General features: G+C 53.2%; 2 protein-coding genes across 2 annotated transcripts in view; one reads left to right on the top strand and one right to left on the bottom strand.

The window, feature by feature from the left end:
- Positions 1–20,826, top strand: part of ZSWIM7 (zinc finger SWIM-type containing 7) — a 65,995-nt gene that overhangs the window by 13,042 nt on the left and 32,127 nt on the right. The window lies entirely within an intron of this gene.
- On the bottom strand, positions 12–16,561 carry ADORA2B (adenosine A2b receptor). Its single transcript, XM_068415611.1, has 2 exons — positions 16,107–16,561; positions 12–3,807 (listed from the first exon to the last, which is right to left on the bottom strand). Exons 1-2 carry the CDS (start codon positions 16,469–16,471, stop codon positions 3,114–3,116), a joined length of 1,059 nt encoding a protein of 352 aa, XP_068271712.1. The 5' UTR covers positions 16,472–16,561; the 3' UTR covers positions 12–3,113.

Genomic DNA, 20,826 nt, shown 5'->3' with positions numbered 1-20,826 from the left:
ACAGGCTGAGCCAGGTTGTGTAGGTGGTAAATTAAGCATTCTGTATGTAAATAACAGTTCCTGCAAATACAAAATCTGAGCAACATGAGGAAAACACATCCATGCTATGTACATCAGAGCAGTAATGACTGACAGCTGAATAGCTACAGCTGCCCTCGCTACAGAAAGTTCCGCTGCCATTTTGACTTCACATTTTTATAGAAACCTTCAGAGCTTTTTTTTTCGAGGGGGGCAAGGGAGGTGTCCTATTTTTATTTTGCCTTGAAATGTCTTTGGCTCAGATCCACAAAGGCACTTAATGTGCCTAAAGACCATGGTGACCCGGGCCATCGTTAATAATGGCCAACAACCCGCTGGCACAGTCGTACTAAGGACACACCACATCTGCCTACAGGAATTCTGGCTCCTAAGAGCCACAGGGGAGGTCACCGTAGCTGCAGCACACGCTGTCACATACGAGCGAGTGTCCTGGGGGTGGCTCTCTCTGGATTGCAGCGCTGTGTGTTTGGGTCTGTTCGTGCTGTCCGGAGTTTGGTTCATTTTCAGCCAGGGAGGAGAGATGACATTCCTTGTTGTAAGGATAAATGTGGTTTGCAACCACTTTGCAACACTGCCAGAGCTGCAGGTGAAACCCTGCTTGTTTCCAGACATGATTAACAGGAGGAACACAGCCAAGGATAATACAGTGGGAAGGAATGAAAGGAGGAGAGTCAAACCCTGCCTGCATGGCAGGAGGTGGCTACACATGAGCTGGACTATGACCAAGGCAGATGCAGCACAGCTGAATGGGGCTGTTAAAGGAGAAACACTTGGGACAGTAGCTTTAACTATTCAGATTCTTCTTGGAAATGCCAGTGTCTGAGATACCAAGCTGTAGCTAAATTTGGACATTGCATAAACACGTACAAACCCATTCAGAGCTTACTGGTGATTCACCAAGGTTTGGGGCTGGCTCTTACGGCTGAGCTGCTACACACAGAGTAGTGAAATCCATCGCTCCTGCTGAGCCATCCGTCTGCACTGTGGGCCCTCAGCCACACCTGCGGCTGGCACAGCACTTGCTGCAGGAACAGGATTTCTTCAGATCAGCTTTTCAGCTGATTTTAGACCATATTTGTCATTATATACGCCAGAGAAATGAAACTCTTGGGGTCTTATATTACCCCCCTTTTAGTGCAACGCAGTTAAAAAAATAGAAAGCTGATTTCTATATGATTCAAGTACAATTTATCAGGGACAAACTGCTCCAGGCATCACAGTCTGTCCACTGGACCTGTTCTTCAGGAACTGGCTGTGTTTAAGCTTCCTTCCCTGCCACCTGCCTCTAAAGGGCCTGCTCCCTGTCTCACCGCTGAAAACTGTTAAATACACATCCTTGCACTCCAGCTGCCCGCTGGTCGCATAGATGCTGCTGGCATTGAGTGCTTCGGAGAGAGACGGTGCCACGTCACCACGTAGGGACCTTCAGGCAAGCTGAGTGGCACAGGGTGATGGCAGGTCTGAGCTAGTGAGGAGCAGCTGTGCCTCTGTACCACAGGCAGCCTTTGGGCACCAAGGAGGGAGGCTGGGTTGTGCTTTCCTGACTCCCCTCCCTATTCCTCTCAGCTGTGGAAGGAAACTGCCCTGCAAAACGTGCCAGAAACACTGGTTCGTTTACAGCAGTGCACGTGCCAGTAAGAAATGGAGCTCGTGCTCCAGAAATTAATGCACGGTTCTTTCTGCCTTTGTCTAGTTTTGCATATCACAGTTACATATTAAATCAGGTGCAGTAATTAACTGAGCTGTGCTTGCAGAGAGTCATTAACCTGCAGTACAAATTATGACTGCTCCGCTATTGAGTGGCTTTGTCCTTCCAAAGGGCCAGGACTCGGTGGCTGACTGCAGAGGCCAGGCTGGACAACCTGCGAGGGGAGCTTCTTTCCCAAAGAAGAAGATTTGGCCTGGCCAAAATCAGGTTGCAAGTCAAGGCATTCTAGCTTCTCAAGCAAATTAGCTCCCTTCCAGTCTCTTTTGCTACTGATGCAGCTTAGGATTTAAAAAAAAAAATAAAAAAATAAAAATCACTATTAGCAAAAAAAGCACTCACAGCTTCTGGGGGTTCCTGGGCTACACAGGAGCCCCAGCAAGACCAAGTTTTAGGAATCAGGCGAGCTGCGGCATCCAGCCATCGCAGCTGAAACCTGCACTTCTGGAAGCACTGCAAGGCTGTCAAGTTTCAACTTGGGAGCAAAAACCTAATTGTAGAGCTCATGGCACGGAGGGAGCGTTCGCACTAACCTCGGTGTCTGTGGGTCAGGCTAGCTGAGACCATCAGGGCACTTCTGCCTTTTGCATTTCGATAGCTGGCAACAGATTTGCAATCAAACCTGAAGCACTGCTCTGCACAATCCTGTAGGCCAAAGTGATTTAAAGGCAATAAAGCTGCTCTTCTAAAATGTCAGTCAACCCTTTTCTAAAATCCTTCTCTCTCAGTAGCAGGACTTCCATACTGGGGCCAAAAATAGCCAGCCAGTTCTGATCTTGTTTTCCCATCAACATGGTTACATCCCTCCGAGCCTGGAAGGCAGATTCAGTTTCACACCAGCAACTGGGTTAAGTAAGACTTTTTCCCATCGGAGAATACTAGCTGCATCAAACAATTGATGGAATAATTAGGGTATTACCAAAGTGCTGTCAAGTATGGACTTAAAGAACAACTCAAAAACAGACACAAAATTATTACTCCTAAATGAATCAAAATATTAAAAAAAAACATAATAATAATTAAAATAAAGATCCTAGGACTTGACATGAGCAGCACAATTGGGGAAACACCCCCAGCATGTGAGTCTTCCACAGTCAGTGTCTGACCTGGAAAGAAAATCCAATCCAATCACCAGCACTCACACACCGTGGGCTTACATGGAGGGTGAGCTGCGCTCAGGCTCCCTGGGCAGGTGATTCCTCTAGGAGGCACTATGTTAATTACAAAAATAAAAAAAATACAGCTGCATAACTGCATAGTGGTCATCTGTGAGCACTCCTCTGGGAGTTAGCTGTGACTGTTCACGTAGGCACAGGGACGGGTAGTGTCAGGGACAGCCTGCGAAATCCTCGGAGCGGGACGTGCACGGTCATATGGTCACAGAGGCTACGGGAGAGTTCAAGTGGGTGACAGTCAGGTGCTGGTTGTTGTCTGCGGCGCACTTGGGGAGGTCGTCCGTCTTACAGAGGATCTTGGAAATGATCTTGCGGAAGGTGTAGCGGAAGTCCCTGATCCTGTAGGCATAGATGATGGGATTGATGACAGAGTTGGCGTGGGAGAGGATGATGGCCATATACATCACCCACTCAGGCTTGGATTTGGAGAACTCCTCGTGGAAGTGAGTGATGCAGTTCAAGATATGCAGGGGCAGCCAACAGAAGGCAAAAAGTCCTACAATGATGGCCAGAGACTTGGCTGCGTGGACCTCCTTCTGCAGTGTGGTCCTGGAGTTGCCCATCAGTTCCATCTGATGCAACTGTTTGCAGGCGACCATGAATATCTTAATGTAGATTCCCAGCATGATAACAAGCGGAAGCAGCACGCAGCCGAAGAAGTTGAAGTACACCATGTAGCTCATCGTTACCACATTCTCGAAGAGGCATGAGACGAAGCAGCCGTGGTGCTCTGTCCCGGTGTCAGCCCCTGTCTCGTTGGTGGTGTTGGGACAACCGCTCATGGCTTTATTCCAGCCCATAAGCGGAGTCAGTCCAATTCCAAAGGACAGGAGCCACAGCACAGCGATGAGTCCTCTTGCCCGCTTGCCAGTCACCAGACTATTATACCTACAGCGTCGAGAACAAAACCAAGACAGAGCCATTATATAAATGAGGGCTCATGACTTCCCTGCAGGTAAAGTCATCAGCATTTTGGCTAATGCCACAAAAGCCCCACCCACACCCACGCGAGAACCTCACCTCTGTGATCACCGGAGGGGTAAAAAATCTCACCTGTGCTCTACGCCTACACAAAGTGATATGGGGAGGTGATTCACCTACTGTTCCTGAGAGGTGCCAAGCACCGCCCCTGCCCACAAACATCCTTCAGCAGGAGGTAAGGACTTGGAGTCTTAAAAAAGGTTTTATCATTGCATGAGCCTACATCACCAACTACAAGGAGGGCAGGAACAGGGGGAGGGCTCCCTTTATAACCACCAACTTACTCTCTTGCTCTAAGCATCCATTATTGGGCACGCCGGGGCACATTCCTGGGCTACTTGAACTTCTGGGCTGACCTGTTACAGCTGAGACAATGCTGGCTCTCAATTCTACACTGTAATAGGTAGCTAAAGACTTAACCAGCATCACCACACACTTAGAGCCTTTATACCACAGCCAGCTTGCTTCAACTTGGGCTGCTCTTATGCTTGCAGCAATGTTGGCTTTCACTGGTGATTGCAGCAGTCCCGTAATGGATGTCCCTTCCCGTGTAACCTCATACACTAAGGTGGGAAGTGCATGTGTGCGTGGAAACCAGGGGTTCTCCCAGTTGCCCAACCAGTGCAGTTGCTGGCTTACACATGCCAGACTGGAGCCCATGCGAGCTTGTTGTGACTGGATAACAAATATCCTGAGAGACTTTTCTGAGCCAGCATCTGAAAGCAACTGCTAATGATGGGCTGCCCAGGAGGGTTACAAGTTAGGGTTTGTGTCTCCACTCAGAGTCTCACATCCAGGCATGGAGCTGGGAGCCGGGGACACTGGGCTTTTCTCCCACCATTATCGAATGGGGCAGCTTTGCCTAGCTCTCAGGGCTGGTGTTGGCCTCTGCTGCATGTGTGTGTGATGTGCCAATCCTGTAGGACATGCACCATCGAGACGTCCTGAAGCCACACGTGGACTCGGACCTGCAGCTGCTGAAGCCGTCAGTGGGGTTAAACCATAAAGCCATGCATAGCTGCTGCTGTCAGACGCTGCTTGTGCTCTGCTGACCCGCCCTAAGTGGTTGTTAAGATCCAGATTTTTAAATAAATGCCTTCCTTGGGCACCTGCTGCCCTCACATGTGTTACAAATAAGCTCCACGGTGACCCAGGGACAAGCTGACACAGTGCTGAGGGGTGCAGAGCCATGTGCTGCCCCACACATTTCCTCACCCCATGGACTGGGTGCCTTCATGGCCAAGAAACCAAAGATGCCCCTCCAGCCCCCAGATGCTCAGAGACGCAGATAGAGCTGGAACTTAAAGCAGCAAAAGACAAGCTGGTTTGGGTGCAACCAGAACAGACGCCAACATCAAGCATCACTCAGATTGCTTTTGGAGATACAAAGAACTCGGCGACTGCCAGGAGGACAACATGAGAAACCCATTACTGTCCTCTCCACAGCCCGTTACCGTCTGCTGGCTGACACATGTCCCCTCCTTCCCACACCCTTCTCTCAGTGCTTGTTTACTCTGGCTTGGCTACCCTGCTCCTCCTTTCCTAAGAACGTTTGTTCTGATTTTCTTCCGGCCCGTGAGGCAAGGGAGGGTTTTATTCCCACAGAACCGCAGCTGTGCCTGTGAATCACACGGCCGTCTCCTCCGTGCAGGCCATGTCCCTCTCCAACTACACGCTACAAAGACAGGAGGGTAAGTGGGGGGATCTGCCAGCACGAACCGGGTGGCAGAGAAGGGCTGGGGGGAGCACTCGGCTCCTTCTGCACGGCCGCTGCGAGCGGGGCTGGCTTCGGGCACGGCCGGGGCTGGCCGAGGGGATGCAGGAGCAGCAGCCACGTTTAGGTGATGCTGAACGGTGAACTCACTCCATGGGTTAGGTATCGAAAGGGCAGGTCCAGCCACGGAGGGGTTTCTCCTGCACTTTTCTCTCATTATTACTAAGCCTCCCTGCTTCAGAAGACGAGAAAGTATCAGACGGGGCATCAGTGAGGCCAAGCCCATTGCTTTCAAAACCCCGTGTTAAGTTTTTGGGAGCTGGCGCTGGGCTGGGATTGTGGGACCTGAAAACATTAAGCTTTGATTCGGAGCAAGTTCCCAGAAATCTGATCTCTTGGCAAAGCCTGAGTCTCAAGCTCAACCCTGGCCAAGCTTAGTCAGTGCTGTAGGAGCACCAAGAGCTGCTGCTGACCTACAGCTCCACGTGTGGGAAGAGAAAGCCATGGCTCCAGCTTCTTCCATCTGCTCTTCTCCTGAACTCTTCCACAAAGATAAGGCTCGGCTTGAAGGTTTACAAAACCAGTTAAGAAGTCACTTCATTTTCCAGTGGCTGTAATGGTGGCGTGTTTATTTGAGTGCTGCTCACTGCACCCAGCTGCGACCCCCGGCATAAACCACCCTCAAGAAAAGCAGGCACGGGCTGTGAGACAGCCGAGACTCAAATTTTTCCCTAAGCTCTACAAAACATGATGGGACAGTGAGGAACCAAAAGATTTTCACAGCTCTGAATGCCCCAGCAAACTCCTCCTTCATTCTCTTTTAGGCTTAATATTATTAGGCAAAAAAACTATTAAAGTAAATTTACTCACCTAAGTCTGCTCAATTAATGTATAACAAATATTGAATCTCCTCTATGTTTCTGCCCAGAGGCATCAAATGTTGCTTTAATGTAAATAACAGCTGAATATTTTAAAATGATTTATTGAGATTAAATAACCTAGCAATGCATTAGTTCCTTTTACACCACCAGGCAAGGTCTCTTTACTGGCGTAATCATCATCAAGCAGCTAATCACCCCAGCTCCCCCATGGTGGACATGCTGCAGAAGCCCTGATGCCACTGAGGCTGGGGATGTCCCCTGAGCTGGCCCACAGGCTGGAGATGGTGTCCTTCACCCAGCAGACATCACTTGCGCCTGTGGCCCCTCCACTTCCAAAGCCCTTCTCTACCCACCTGCTGCTGGGCTACTGTTGGAGACACAAAAATGAGCTCCATCATCTCTGCCATGGTCTGAAGACCTGCAGCTGGTACCTGGCAAATACCTGTGGCTCCTGGCTCTTCAGACATCTGCAATAGGATGTCCACCCGCCCAGGCATTCTTGCTGTCCCCCGTCCTCGCTGGGCGCTGAGTAAAACCCCTGAGCCTGGCTAAGGTGTAGCTTCTGGCAACAAAAAGATGTTACGAGAACTCCAGACCCCCTCGGTCAGGCTTCACCTCTCCAGCGGCCCTCAGAGGGCTGCAGGGGCTGCCGGGCTGTGCCCCTGAAAGCTGCACGCAGACAGCGGGTGTTTAAAAGCTCCTCCTGTGTGTGCAGTACAATGCTGAAGCTGCAGCACTAACTTGTCCAGCAGGAAAATTTTCTCTCATGATGGAGCCTCCCAGGTTTGCTTAGTCCAAGCATTGAACAGGGATGTCCTTGTAACTGGGAAGAGCCAGGAGGGTCCCAACCCTTGTCCTGGCATCTTCGGGGTCTCTGGGTTGGTGTAGGGGTCACTCAAGGAGTTTGGGCCAGTTCTCCACTGCCAAGCCCCAGCGCAGGATCAGCCTTTGATGAGCAATTTCAGTGCTTAAACTCCAGACTCGCGGGTACCTTGTGCCGAGGGCACGTGCGATGGGGTCAGCGGGGAGCCCCGGGCTGTGCGAGGGATGCTGCAGCCAGCCTGGGGCCTCTCCGCGCTCCCCGTGCCCGGAGCTGTGGGGGGAGCCCTGGGCACTGGTGCTCCCCGCTCCTCTCCCCACTCCCCTCCCCATCTCGCCCCGTGCCCGGGCTGCCGGGAGCGTGGAGGTGAGCAGATGGAAGCTCTGCACAACCCAGACTACGCAGGTGCTCCGATACAAACAAGCAGTGATAATTTATATGTTGCTATTTTAAGTGTGAAGGAAAATACACAGACACCTCCATTCACAAGGGGAGAGAGCGGTTTGGCTGCCAACCATTGTATCCTTGTCATCTCCTTGCAGCTGTACTTTGCATCTTGCTCCTTTTTTTTTTTATTTTGGAGTTATAACAGCATGAAATAAGCACCATCGCTGCCGGCCTCGTTGCTCCATGCACAGCCCTGGGATGGAGATCACACACCAGCTGAAATATCCTGGCAGGACACTTTAAATGAATCATAAATTGCACCTTAGAGGGGTGGAGGGGGGGAAGGCAAAAAAGAAAACTGTGCTTTTTAACCAGGAAGGAGTTGGCGGTGATAGTGAGAAATCTGCTCAGCAGTTACAGTATCAGCTGAGGAAGCAGCACATCTGCGTGTGTCCGTGTCCAGCTGGAGACAAATCGCTTCCTCCCACATCTGTCCCTATTGTGCGCAGGGGACAGCAGCAGCGTCCCCCGCTCGCACTCCCGGCCTTCCTGTGACCGCGCCAGCACCCACGGCTCGGGGGAGCACGTGGGAATCCCTCGGAGGGGCAGGAGGCAGCCCCCAGCACCCTCATTTCTGGCTGCCAGAAATGAGGTACCCGCGTGTGCCGCCATGCCCCAGCCCACCCCATCCAGGCTACAACCGGGTCCCGCACCCTGCGAGCTTGGACTATGGAGCGCCTACAGGTTTAAAACCCTCTCAGGAAGATATCCATCGCCATGTGCTTATCCCTCTGCGAACTCGTCCTTCCCGGGGTGGAGGCAGAGCAGCTGGGAGAGCAAAGGCTGCCCTCCACAGCCCCCAGCTCCTGCCTCACTCCAGTTCATCCCAGTTTATCCCCACACACCCCTCCACGGACTGGCACCCCAGCCCTGCCACTGCCAGGGCAGTGGGAACGGCTGAAGGGCTCAGGGTTTGCAGGACCAGGAAAAGCAGGAGGAGGCAGTTTTGGCCCGAAGCACCCTGCAAACGGCACGTGTTTGGGTGAGCTGGAGGGCTGAGCAGGGCAGCTGCAGCTCGGGCTGCTGCGGGGTGGGAGGGGGGTGCGGAGCTGTGCCCTCGTTGAACACCACCAGTGCCTGTGATGGGGATGTGTGAGTGTTTTCTCGCATGCACGCTCTCAGGGCAGCCCGCAGCCAGGCAGGAATTTGCATTCGCTGCCCTAGTTTCTGTCTGCAGAAGCTGGCCCCGGCCTGCCCACGCCACAGCCCGCCCGGCAGCGCCCGACGGGGCGACACAAGGTGACTGAAAACTCAACTAAAGCCACAGCGGGTGCAAGCGGGGCTGTGGGCTGGCTGCTGGGCACCCCACGCTCCTGCGAACGCGCCTGGTGCCGGGGGGCTGCGGAGGTGCGCGGAGACCCCAGGGTGAGGAAGGAAACGAGCTCAGCTCCGCTCACCCGCTCTCACACCCCGACACTGAAACAGCCGCCTCGAGACGCCCACGTGCAGGCGGGAGCGGGGGATACCCACCCGGCCTTCACGCTCCATCGGGTGATCCTGATCCCGGCTCACCCTGCCCGAGGCCGCGGGGCTGAGAGTGGGGTTACCACCCTGCAGCCCTCCCGAGCCCTCCCTCAGCACCACCCTCCCTCCAGGGCTCGGAGGGTGCCTGGGGCTGGGAATTTTTGTCGTTCCAAACCTCCCCGAGCGGCCAGACCTCAGACCAGGGCAGCTGGGTTAAAGGCAGCTGGCAGAGGTGAGATGGGAACTGTGATTCACAGCGAGCTGTCGGGGTGTGATCCTGCACACAGAGCAGTGGGGCGACCGCTGTCCCTCCCACGCTCCCAGTGCCCTGCTCAGACAACAGATAAGGGTGGGGAGATGGCAGATCTCTGCTGGATCACGCTTTCTGTAACAAAACAGGTGCTGGAGTCCTTCCAAAAGGCCCCAAACCACTGGCCTCTCCATCCACCAGCCCCAGCAAGTTGCTACTCACCGACCTTCCCTGCACAGCCCTGACCCACCTTCCCGAGGGCTGGTGGCTCCTGCGTGGCCAGCACCGAGCCCAGCACCACTCACCCACCTGCACCCCGTCCCAGCGTGCTCCAGCAGCTCGAGGAGCCCGTCCTGTCCCCGCCTCCTTGCCCAGGTGCAGCCAGGTTCGAATCCGCTGGTGACACCACAGCATCCAGCCTCCGCACACCCCGCACCATCGCAGCGCGACGGGCAAATCTAACGGGATAGACCGACAGGTCTGAGCACAGGGGAGGGAGGACGTGGCCGACAGCCGCTCCGGCAACCCCACGCTCCCGGGTTCGGGAGGGAGGGAGGAGGTGGGCATTGGGGTGTGGGGTGATGGGTGCTGATGCCCAGTGCTGATGCCCAGTGCATCACGAAGGGGGCACAGCCCCAGCCCCAGCCGCTCCTGCAGGGACTGTGCTCTGTCCCTCACCCCCGGCGGGTCCAGCAGCTCTGGTCACGGTGCTCAGTGACCGCCCGCTTTCCCTGCACCACGCAGGTGCCCACATGGCACCAAAGGGTGGGTGTAAGGGCACAGACACACCCCCACCGAGGTACCCACGGGGTATTTGTGGCTCGTGCCCAGGCCTGATGTCATCCATAGGATTAGGAGACAATCCGCTCTTTGGCACCTACAGATTCCCAGAGCCCTACGTCGGACCTCGCAAAGCCTCGAGAGCCGACGGGGAGGGGAGAGGAGCGACACATCCGCAGGCACAGCTGGTGTCACTGATCCCTGGCATCCCACGGACCAAAGCCGTGACACAGTAACAGGAGCCCCGACACCCCCCGCGCAGCGACCACCTGGCGCAGGACACCCCTAGAGGCTCCGTCCTGCAGCCTGTGCTCATCGCTATGACAAACAGCACATTCATGAGAACCCCAAGAACCAGCCCATTAATTAACAAAGCAAAAACTTGTAATTGCAAAATAAAACCAGCTCACTGTCAAAACACTTTTGGTTTAATATATTTTTTGCCAAGAGGTCAAAAGATCTGGAGTAAAATTCTGCCAGATTTCAAAAGCTGCTTTTTTCATCTAAAAAAATTAACCTGTATTTTTTATAGACTGAGCTGACCAAAACTGAAAAAAAAAGCTCCTAAACCCAAAGCTCTGTGTTCTGCCTCAGCCCGGAGGTCGGTGCCCTCAGCCGACAGCCTGGAAATAAGGTTTTCAGCTGCCACTCCCTGACATCGCTGCTCCCCCTCCAGCTTCTGCGGCAGCTGCGCCAGCGCAGATGTCTCAAAGACAATTAATTCCCTTCCTGATGGGATCTTTGCTTTTTGGGAAGGAAGTGACCCCCCAAGGTGGGGGGGGCGGGAATATAAAAATTTGGGACAGGCATTTTAAGGAAAGCAGGCTGCTGACAACTAAAAATAGCCGCTATTCCCCCGCTCTGGTTTATGGCCACGAGGGCACACGCGATTATTCCTGAGTCTTTTACTGTGCTTCTCTGCGCAGCGTTGGCTGCACCCGACGCCCAGAGCAAGCAGCAGCCCTGGGAGCCCCACGGCCCCGGCTGCAGCACCAAACCCCCCACGCTCTGCCTGAGTCGAGCTCAACTGACACGAACTTCCTCCATTGCTCAAGCGAACACACCAGCCCTGCTGCCTGCAGCACGTTTGCTGGGTTTGTAGCACATTGAGTTTATCAGTCGATGGTAGCCTTGGCCAGGCACAGCCACCCGATGGGCTTGGGCGGCCGAGCAGCCACCGCTCTGCAGTGACGATGCCCCCCAAGCTGCTGGGCTCTCAGGTGTCTCATGAGCAGCAGAACCCGCCTGGGACTTCAGATGAAAGGCAACGCAGGGATTTCCCTTGAGAAAGGAAATGAAGCAAGGGCAGAAGAAGGAAGAGCAGCTGCCATTGTGTCGTTGGTGGCACGCAGGAAATGGCAGGTGAAGACCAAGGCTCTGAAGAGGAGTTTCTCTCCTCCCCAGTGGCTCCAGCCCTCCGACCTGCCATAAATACCCACCAGTTTGCTTCGCTGAGGAGCAAGGTGGGAGTTGAAAGGAATCCAGGAACGATTCTTTGCTGGAGAGCACAGAGGGAACAACATCCTCTGCAGCAGCAGGGCACAGCGAGGGCAGGGAGCCATAAAGCATCAGCCAACCCACCTCTAGAAAGGACAGTGCACGGCTAAAAGGACCAGATAAGAGCAACAACAACCCATGTGGAATTTGTCCCTGTGAGGAGAGCAGAAACAAGCTGGACTGTTGCCTCTATCAGGTCAAAGATAGGAGAGGTAGTAGCTCGGGTGGGAGAGTGGCACCAGAAGCAGAGCAGTGCAATGCCACTAACTGACGGTGATGCAGGCGTGGATGCTCTGGCCGCAGCGGGGCAGCGAGGGCTCAGCAAGGTCATGGTCATGGATATCCTGTCCTAGGTCATGGCAAAGCTGCCCAGGAACATCAGTCCTGCACTTCTGCTAGGGATAAAACAAGATGGAAGAGAACTAAATCCAGGGAGGAAGCAGCAACACCAGATCAGCTCAAATCGCAGGGAGCTGGGGCAAATTTTCCCTTGGCAGGTCTCAGCTGGGGTGTTTGCCAGGCAGGCAGCAGCAGCACAACGGTCACTGTCCTGCAGAAGGTGATGCCAGCAGGACAAGGGCACACACAGCGTGATGTTGTACAGCAGTTCAGTCTCCTTTTGCTCTTCTCCCTCCCTAATTCCTGACACATTTGTTCCAGGCATCTACCCATACGTACAATTATTAGCGACGCCAAAGGATTTTGGTTAATGAAAATAAAAGGGAAAGATTTTATTCCACCTACAAATCTTCTTTGGCTCGCAGCTACAGGGCTGTGGGGTGAAATCCAGCCAGGGAGTGAAAGCCTCGCGCCGCTCTTGTGCCAGACGCTGCAGGATGGATTTACTGCTGCTGAAAGATGCTCAGTTGTCTGGCTTTGATATTCTGCTCGGAGGAAGCGCTGTGGGGGAGCGAGCTTTCGGGGGGGTCAGGGTGGCAGATGAGAGCAGGGATGGTGCCATGTCCCTGGGGCAGTGGCCAGGGGAGAAGGGACGGGGAAAGGGCTCAGAGCTGCAGCTGCGAGAGCCGGGCAGCGGGGTGGGGGCTTCTCCGCGAACAGTAAACTTGTCAAAAACAAACAAACAAAGTAAGAGTTTCCAGGGACAGAAAGAATTCATGGCTTCAGGTCAAATTCAGTAAATATTTTTAGCCAGAAGAGGGAGGATTCTAAAACACCATTTTTAAATGTTATAAGATTTTTGTTCTGCGGTTGTCTAGATGCGCATTTGTTAGTGCCTTTCCAGCGAGGATGCCTCCAGTTCAAAAAAGCAGCACAGCAACACCAGGAGGGTGAAGCAACTCAAACAAAAACCTGCCAGGTTGCTCAGGATCACTTTGTTTCACTAAAACCTCAAAACGTCTCTGTTTCAGTTTGACTGAAACAATTTTCCTCTTCCCCGTGGGATTTTTTTTGGTTCAGCCACAGAACTGAAAAATCCATTATTAGCCTGGCTGTAACGCAAACTTCTGCGCACCCACAGCCCAGCCCAGACTCTCCGTGTGCTTAAAGAGCCCTGAAAGAGTATTAAATAATACGGCACGCTCAGCTCTCCGTGTCCCTGCGGAGGGTTCCACTGGGAGCTGGTGGTGCACTGGATGCGACAGGGACACGTCTGCCCTGCAACAACCATGTTATTTATCATAGTTGTTAGACAGGGCTGGGTACAAACCATTTTCTTAAATGTTTAATACTTCATGGCCTGTTATCAGCCCCTGCAATGGTCTCCAGAATGAGTGTTTTAGGGAGAAAAACTTTTCCTACGGTCTCTATTCCTACAAATTGATGACCAGCTTCTCCTTTCCGCAGCGCAAACCTCCTTCCAGAAATGGTGTGTGCATCTACCAAGAGCGGGTGGCTGGACAAATTCCTCGCCCCTCGCTGCCGGCAGCACTGCAGAGCATCTCCGGAATAACAATGCTGAGGAGACAGCTCTAACTAAGCCCTGGTTGGAAAACCCCAGTGCAGCAGAGAAGTGTTTTGCCAGCGTAGTTTTATAACCTCCTCTGTCCTCTTTTGATCTTGGCTGTACAAATTAAAACAGCCTTTCAGTACCAGTCCGTAAATCTGTTGCCAAAGCAATGACCTGTCCATTGCCCTGCGCTCCCAGCAGTGAGAAACCCCTGTCCTTTAAAGGGGTTTTACTTACTGGTCACCTCTGAGAGCAAGGAAACGGGCCTCAATGCCAAGACCGAGTTTAATCCAAACTTCACACTTCAGACCAGCCTAGGATGGGACTCCTTGATCTCCGTCTACAGCTGTATGTGCCCAGCTAGGAAGCGCCCATTGGAATAAAGATGTTTGCACAAATGGAATAAAAGTTTTGGCTTAAGATGGGGTGAAAAAACGATGTTGGGAAAGGATCCCGAAGCAAGGCAAAACTGCCCTGGGATTTCATCCCGCAGAGGTGTATAGACTGACTGAGAGTCGAGAAAAACTGCTGGAGAGCAGGACTGGGAAAAAAAAGAATGGAGGAAATACTTCTCTTTTGTCAGTTGGCAAAACCACTTCCCTTGTGCAAACACTGAAACGATGCCCTCAGAGCATTTCTGATCTGCTACTCGGATTCCAGCGGAGTAGAAACTGATCTCAAAAGATTCGACTTCCTCAGCCAAGCACTCCAAAAAGCACTTGTGGTCCGACGGAAAAGAGCGATCATTAACAGCCCGTGCTTGAACACTTTGCTTGTGGTGGGTGGTGTGATTCAACTGAAACTTAAAAAATCCGACCTGCTTCTGTAACTGCTGCTGCGCCGCCAGCCCCCATCCCAGGAAAGCCCCAAACGAACGACTGGAAGAGGCACCAAAGCATTATCCGGAGCCACCGTGCGTCTCTGAGCCCCGCTGCGTGGCTGGGAAGGTCAGCAGCCGGTTTCAGAGGTGCTGGCACCAACCCGACTGGCTCTGCCCCCCGCTCCCCCTGTACAGGCTGGGGCTGCAGCTTGGCTCTGGCTTGCTCCACACCCCGTGGGGTTTCCACGCACCATGCTCCGATGACACACGCAGCCCTCAGCACACGTATATTTCCACTACCAGTTTTTTATCATCTGCCTGATGACTAATTAATATTTGCCCAACGTATGGGAGTTCTCTGATGCAAGGTGCCAGAAGAGGGTGAAGGGGGTTTTTGAAGTAATTTTAGGGTAATTCATCACTTGTGCAAGGGACATGCCAGAGATGAGCAGAATCTAGGAAAGCTGCAGCTTACGGAGTTCAGCTGAGATCCCTACACCAAATCTGCCCTGCTTTCCCACAGCCTCCACTTTTGACCCACCCCCTGAGCAGTCCTGGGCTCCCCAGCGGGGTCCATCCATCTCTTATTCTCGGGGAGGGACAACAGAGACACGAAAGAGACAGAGACTAAGGGACTCGGGTCATTTGTCATGCAAAGCCAGGGTTTTGGTGCACTTAAGCTTAAGGAACCTGCTGCACCAACTCACTGCTGAAGTGCCTGGGAAATACATTCACTACATTTTTCCCCAGTATTTTGCAATATCCCATGAATGAGAAGGAAATCAATTCATGCCTTTGATACTGCCCTTGGATGAAAGTTTGAACTGTAAAATTCTGAAAGCTGAGGTATGAATCCTTTCTCCTTCCCTCTTCTCCTTTCACAGGGTTTGTACGGAGCTGACACCTTCTGACATTCGCTGATCTATCCCCTCTCTCATGGTAAGCACTCAGAAAGGTGCATGTACAAGCACAGAAATGCGGTTTCAGCATTTGTAGATGGAACAGATTGCACTTTCAGTCCATTCATTACAGCCCTCTAAAAACTGGAAGGCAGCCTAGCTAGGCTCTAGTCCTAGCTGAAAACGTGGAGTATGTACAAAGTCATATTAAGATCTATTTAAGATGAATGACTTTCAGCCTTTCTGAAAGTATTGTGACAAGCCCAGGAAGAGACAAGAGCTCTCACAGAACAGCCTGCAAACTACTTCTCTAACAGGCTGGGAAGTAGGAGAAAGAGTGGTTGCTTCTATACTTAATTACTTGGGAGATGCCCAGACACCACAGCAATGGGGGCTGTATAAATACCTACATAGATTAGCTACAACTATCCCAAGCACACCGCTGCCTCCCTGCACAGCCCTCCGCAAGAAGCCACTGACCTTCCCAAGACAAACATCCTCAAGAAACTGAGCTCCCAGGTATATTTTGAAGACAGCAGGATACCAAAAACCTGATCCCAGTCCCACAGTGAGCGCAAAAACTCTGGTATTTGCACCATTGTCACCTGTGAGCAGCAAAACTCTCACAGCAACACCAGAGACCAGAAGTTGCTGCACACTAAGGCAAGGAAGGTCAATCAGGGCTGTTGGGAACGTGGCTACCTGCGTCCACTCCAGCCTCTTACCTCAGTGGGATCTTAATAGCCAGGTACCTGTCGATGGCCACCGCCAGCAAGCTGAAAATGGAGCTTTGGGTCAGCACCAGCACGAAGCAGGCGAAGAAGAGGCAGCTGTGAAAATCCACCTGGAATCCGATGCTGATGGTGATGGCGAAAGGGATGGCTAACAAACCCACGGCGATATCGGCCACCGCCAGCGACACCAGGAAATAGTTGGTTGCGTTCTTCAAGGTGCTGTTGATGGCCACGGCCCAGCAGACCAGGACGTTGCCAGCGATAGAGAGCACGGCGATGATCAGCTCCAGCACGATGTAGGTGGTTTTCATAGTGTCCATGGCGAGAGCCCCGGGCGAGGAGCTAGAACCGGTCATCAGAAAAAGGTGCTGCCCACCGGGCGCCCGTCCGCGGGCACCGACCGGCCACGGGGCAGCGCTCCCCGGAGAGAAACACCCATGGCCGGGCTCCCCGCCGCCGTGGGGGGCCGGAGGGGCGCGGCGAGCCCCGGGCCGCGGCCCCCCGCTGCCCGCACCGCCCGGCCCCCGCGGGGCATCCGCGGCCGCGCTCCCGCGGGGCACCGCTCACCGCCCGCCCCTCACCGCCGCGCCCGGCCGCTGCGCCCGCCGCGGGGCCATCCGCAGGCAGCGCGGGGCGGGACGGGACGGGACCGGACGGGACGGGACGAGAGGGCCCCGCCGCTCCGCTCCGCTCCGCCCGGGGATGCTCCGCCGCTCGCCCGCCCGCCCGCCCCGCTCGCCGCGGAAAGCGGCTGCCGGCGGCGCCGGGGCTATTTCTGCACATGGGGCGAGCGGGGCGGGGAGTGCGCGGCGCCGACCCGATTGGCCGAGACCGGCGGGCCCCGGGACGGCACCCCCGCACCGCCCGGCCCCGGTCCCGGCACGACACCCCCGCACCGCCCGGCCCCGGGACGGCACCTCCGCACCGCCCGGCCCCGGTCCCGGCCCGGCACCCCCGCACCGCCCGGCCCCGGCCCCGGGACCGGCACCCCCGCACCCGGTCCCGGCTCCCCGTCGCTGCCCCCGCGCCTGGGGGTGGTGGCCAAGCCCCGGGGCTGGGTGCTCGCCCCGGGTGTTTTCGGGGCCATGGGCCGCAGGAGGTGACTTTGCCAACCGACAAGTGAAAAGTTGCCCCGGACGTTTCAGCCCAGACTTTCCCCCACCACGCCAGGGCCGAGCTGCCGCTGCAGCCCGTGGGGACACGGCCGGTGGCGGTGCCACACGAAGAAAAATCCCCACGAGCAGCACGCGCTGACCAACAGTCAGAGGTTTCACAAAGATCATGACAGCACAGAGCCTGCAGACAGTTATCACACAACGTGACGTTCCCTGATGTAAGAAAATGGCAAAATCCCATGGATTAGCAAACGCTGTTACTCACAGAGCTCCAGGAGTTGAGTTTAGGGCTAAGGAGCTTGGAAAAAGATAAAATCTGATGCAACCAGCAAAGAAAGGGGTTGTCTGCACTGATGGATCTTAAAACCAGCAGAGAATATGAAGATAAATATAATTTAATAACGACTTACCTTTCCATCACAGCATTCATGCTTTGTATTTTGTTCACCATCAAAACATGACCAGATCAGAGGTCAAACTTTACACCAGCTTTGTAGCATCCAGCAGTACTAAATAATCCAGGACAGAAACTAGAAAAAAAAAAATCCAAGCAATTAAGCAAAATAAACCTTCCTGCAGCAAACAGAAAGTAAAAGAAATTGCCATTGTTTTTTTTAAACAAAGTTGAAAATGAAATCCTGTGGAAGGGAAAGATTTCTGAGGATGCAAAGTTAAAGCAGGGCAAAACATGTGGGAAAAATAGGATTGAAATGATTTCTATGGACGTGGCATAAATGGCAACACTCTCAGTGATGAGCAATGCTTTGGATCAGACAGGTATGAAGGAGAACTCCTAATTATACTGAATTAAGCCATTTTTTTTTTTCAAGTTGGACACCTCAGGAGCAGAATGCTCAAGGATGACCAGGATACCAAAGGAAAGCCATGTCTGTGGTATGTTTAATTTGATGGGGACGTACAGCAAAGTTCCCTTTGCTCCTTTGAGGCAAAAGGATCTGCCCTTCGGGAGTGTCGCTGTCCCTCGCCCTCCCACCCAACGCCCTCGCACTTCATATCCCCCAAGTACTTTGCTGGCACAAAGGACGGACGGATTCTCATGACGGCACTAACAGGCAAGCACACAACTGCTGTGATCAAACCTTGGTGTCCGCCTGGGACTGCGCTGAAAGGAATGACAGCGTTTGAGGAGAACCTGAGGCTGCGGGTACGCAGTCCCCCACGTCAGGCTGCTCCATCTTTCTCAGCACCGGCTGGATCCCAAACTTGCCTACACTGGTTTGGTTTATTTGTTATTTGGGGATAAGTGTAGCTTCCCTCGTGCAGAGCCTGTTATAATCATGTAAACGATGGTAAACTATCATGGAAAAGCACTTTCCCCCCCCAAAGCAATGGATTTACATCAGGGTTTTTACAGATGCTGTTTTCCTACCTCTAAAACATGTGCCAACAGAAGCCTGCTGCTGCTTTATAGCACTTCAGTGAAACAAGAACTAACTTCTTGCAGTGGATACATTTTGTTAGAAAAGGATCTGCTTTTGCAATCATGGAAGTACTTTTTTACAGGCTGATCCGGGGGAAATTGTGGTTTATCAAGTTGGAAGTACTTTTTTACAGGCTGATCCGGGGGAAATTGTGGTTTATCAAGTCAGACGTGGACAGAGAAACCGCTATTTCAGCTCCTGATGAATAGGTCATTCTGGGCAAGGTCTCTCTGTGCGACAGGTAGTGAGGGCTGTGGATTTTGCATTAGACGGAGATTCATGGCTTTCCAAAGCAGCAAAGCCTTTGCCAAAGCCCAGTGGTTTATTTTGGCGTTGTTTAACTGATGCAACTGAACTTATTCTGAATACAACTTAGCTGCAAGTGGAGCCAAGGACAAGCGTGCTCAGCTCTGTTGTACCAAGCGTGGTCAAATCCTGCTGGCAGTAGGAGTAGGATGAGCCCATTCCCAGCCAGAGATACAGCCCCTGCCCTCTGGCTGCATTCTTTGAGCCCTGTTTTAAAATATATGGCATTGTACACCCTACCATTAAATACCAACTCAGTGTGCTGGCCTGGTAAAGTAATCATCTGAGCAGGCGTTGCGAAACTCTGCAGCTCTCGGGGCTCTGAGGATGATGAATCCGCAGGTGATAATGTGCATATTTATGTACTGGAGCCTGTACAGGAGCAAGGCAGCCCCACGATTAGCAAGGTAAATATAGCCCAAAGCTTGCAGCTTGTGGAATCCATTCAAGAACTGGGGCGTAACAGTAACATGGCAACAGGTCACTGGAGCACCGTTGGATGCTGAGATGTCAGATACAGACAAATGAATCACCATTACTATTATTTTCCTGGCTTCTATTTTACTCTAGAGATTTGCCTCTCAACACTCTTATAGGAAACAGCACCAGCCCCAGTCTGCTTCTTCCAAGTGTTAAAAACTAATCAGGCTCTTTTGTTCAGGGGGAAACATTTAAGCAGATCCCACGTTATGAATGGCGATGCAGTGGGAGACAGGCTCAGCACCCTGGTGTGGCTGTGGCCCGTGTCTCTGCAGTTTGGCAGGAGCCCACCAACCTCGTACGTGCTGTTCCTTCTGTCCTACAGTCCCTGGGGAGCAGAGCTGCCGCGGCGGAGGCCGTGTGTTTCCTGCAGCCCTCTGTGATCTCTTTCGTGTGAGGCCTCTGTGCACTCTCGGGCTTCACCGAGGACTTCCCCAGCGATCTCTGTCTTGACACCTTCAGTACTCCTGGACCAGCCACAAAGAACTGGTGAGGAGCCCCACTAACACACGTCTCTCCACGCACACCCAACAAGGGGCCCAGACAGCTTCAGGGGTAAGTCTATACACACAAAGAAAAGCTCCTGAGTCAGTGGCAGCTGAGATGTTCTTGCTGGTCCTGCAGTCAGTTTTGCCTGCTCAGACACTCCTGAGACAACAACCCTGACAGATTTTTTTTTTCCTTTTTCCTCGCTACACTCACAAAGTTAAAGAGAAGAGTAACAAACACTGAAGTGGGAGTGTCTCTGCTTCAAAGGGACATAGACATCTTCTAGATATTAAAAACAGGGAGGAAAAAAAAAAGGTGGATGCCAGGAAAAAAGTTCACCTGTCTTGCTGCTACAGGCACATCAATCATATCAGCTTTGGCAACCCTTCATCAGCCTGTGAGAGCTGTCATATTGCATAGAACTGGCTCTGGGGTGGTAGAGGGCATCAGCCCAGCACCTGGTGGCTTCGCAAGCAAAGCAGCTGCCAGCCATCCGCTTCCATGAAGAGGCAGCTCCATCCCAGAACTGCCCGTAGGGAGGGGAGGCTGGGGAATGAGGAGGAAACAGAGGCAGTCCCCAGGGCTGTTTGGGAGTATGGGCAGTGGCACTGTCCCATGCCGTGGCACGTGCCCTTCTACATCCACAGAGGCTCAGACGTTCTCTCTTCCTCCAGACCTCACCCGTACGCCTCAGTACAAGCCTCCACACACGTGTCTCCCCAGGAGGCACTTGCATTTCTAACCTCTTTTCACTACTTGTCTCCTCTGCAAGAACCTTCGGCAAAGGGAATGGCTAGTGACAGTGGCGGAGGTAGGGATTTGCAAGGTGAACATGAGGAGCTGGCCCAAGAACCAGCTCATGCCTGCCATGTGGCTGTG

Source organism: Nyctibius grandis, chromosome 18, assembly GCF_013368605.1.
Source record: "Nyctibius grandis isolate bNycGra1 chromosome 18, bNycGra1.pri, whole genome shotgun sequence".
NCBI classification, from domain to species: domain Eukaryota; kingdom Metazoa; phylum Chordata; class Aves; order Nyctibiiformes; family Nyctibiidae; genus Nyctibius; species Nyctibius grandis.
The sequence above is the reverse complement of the archived record's forward strand: the minus strand, read 5'-3'. Positions and strand labels throughout refer to the sequence as shown.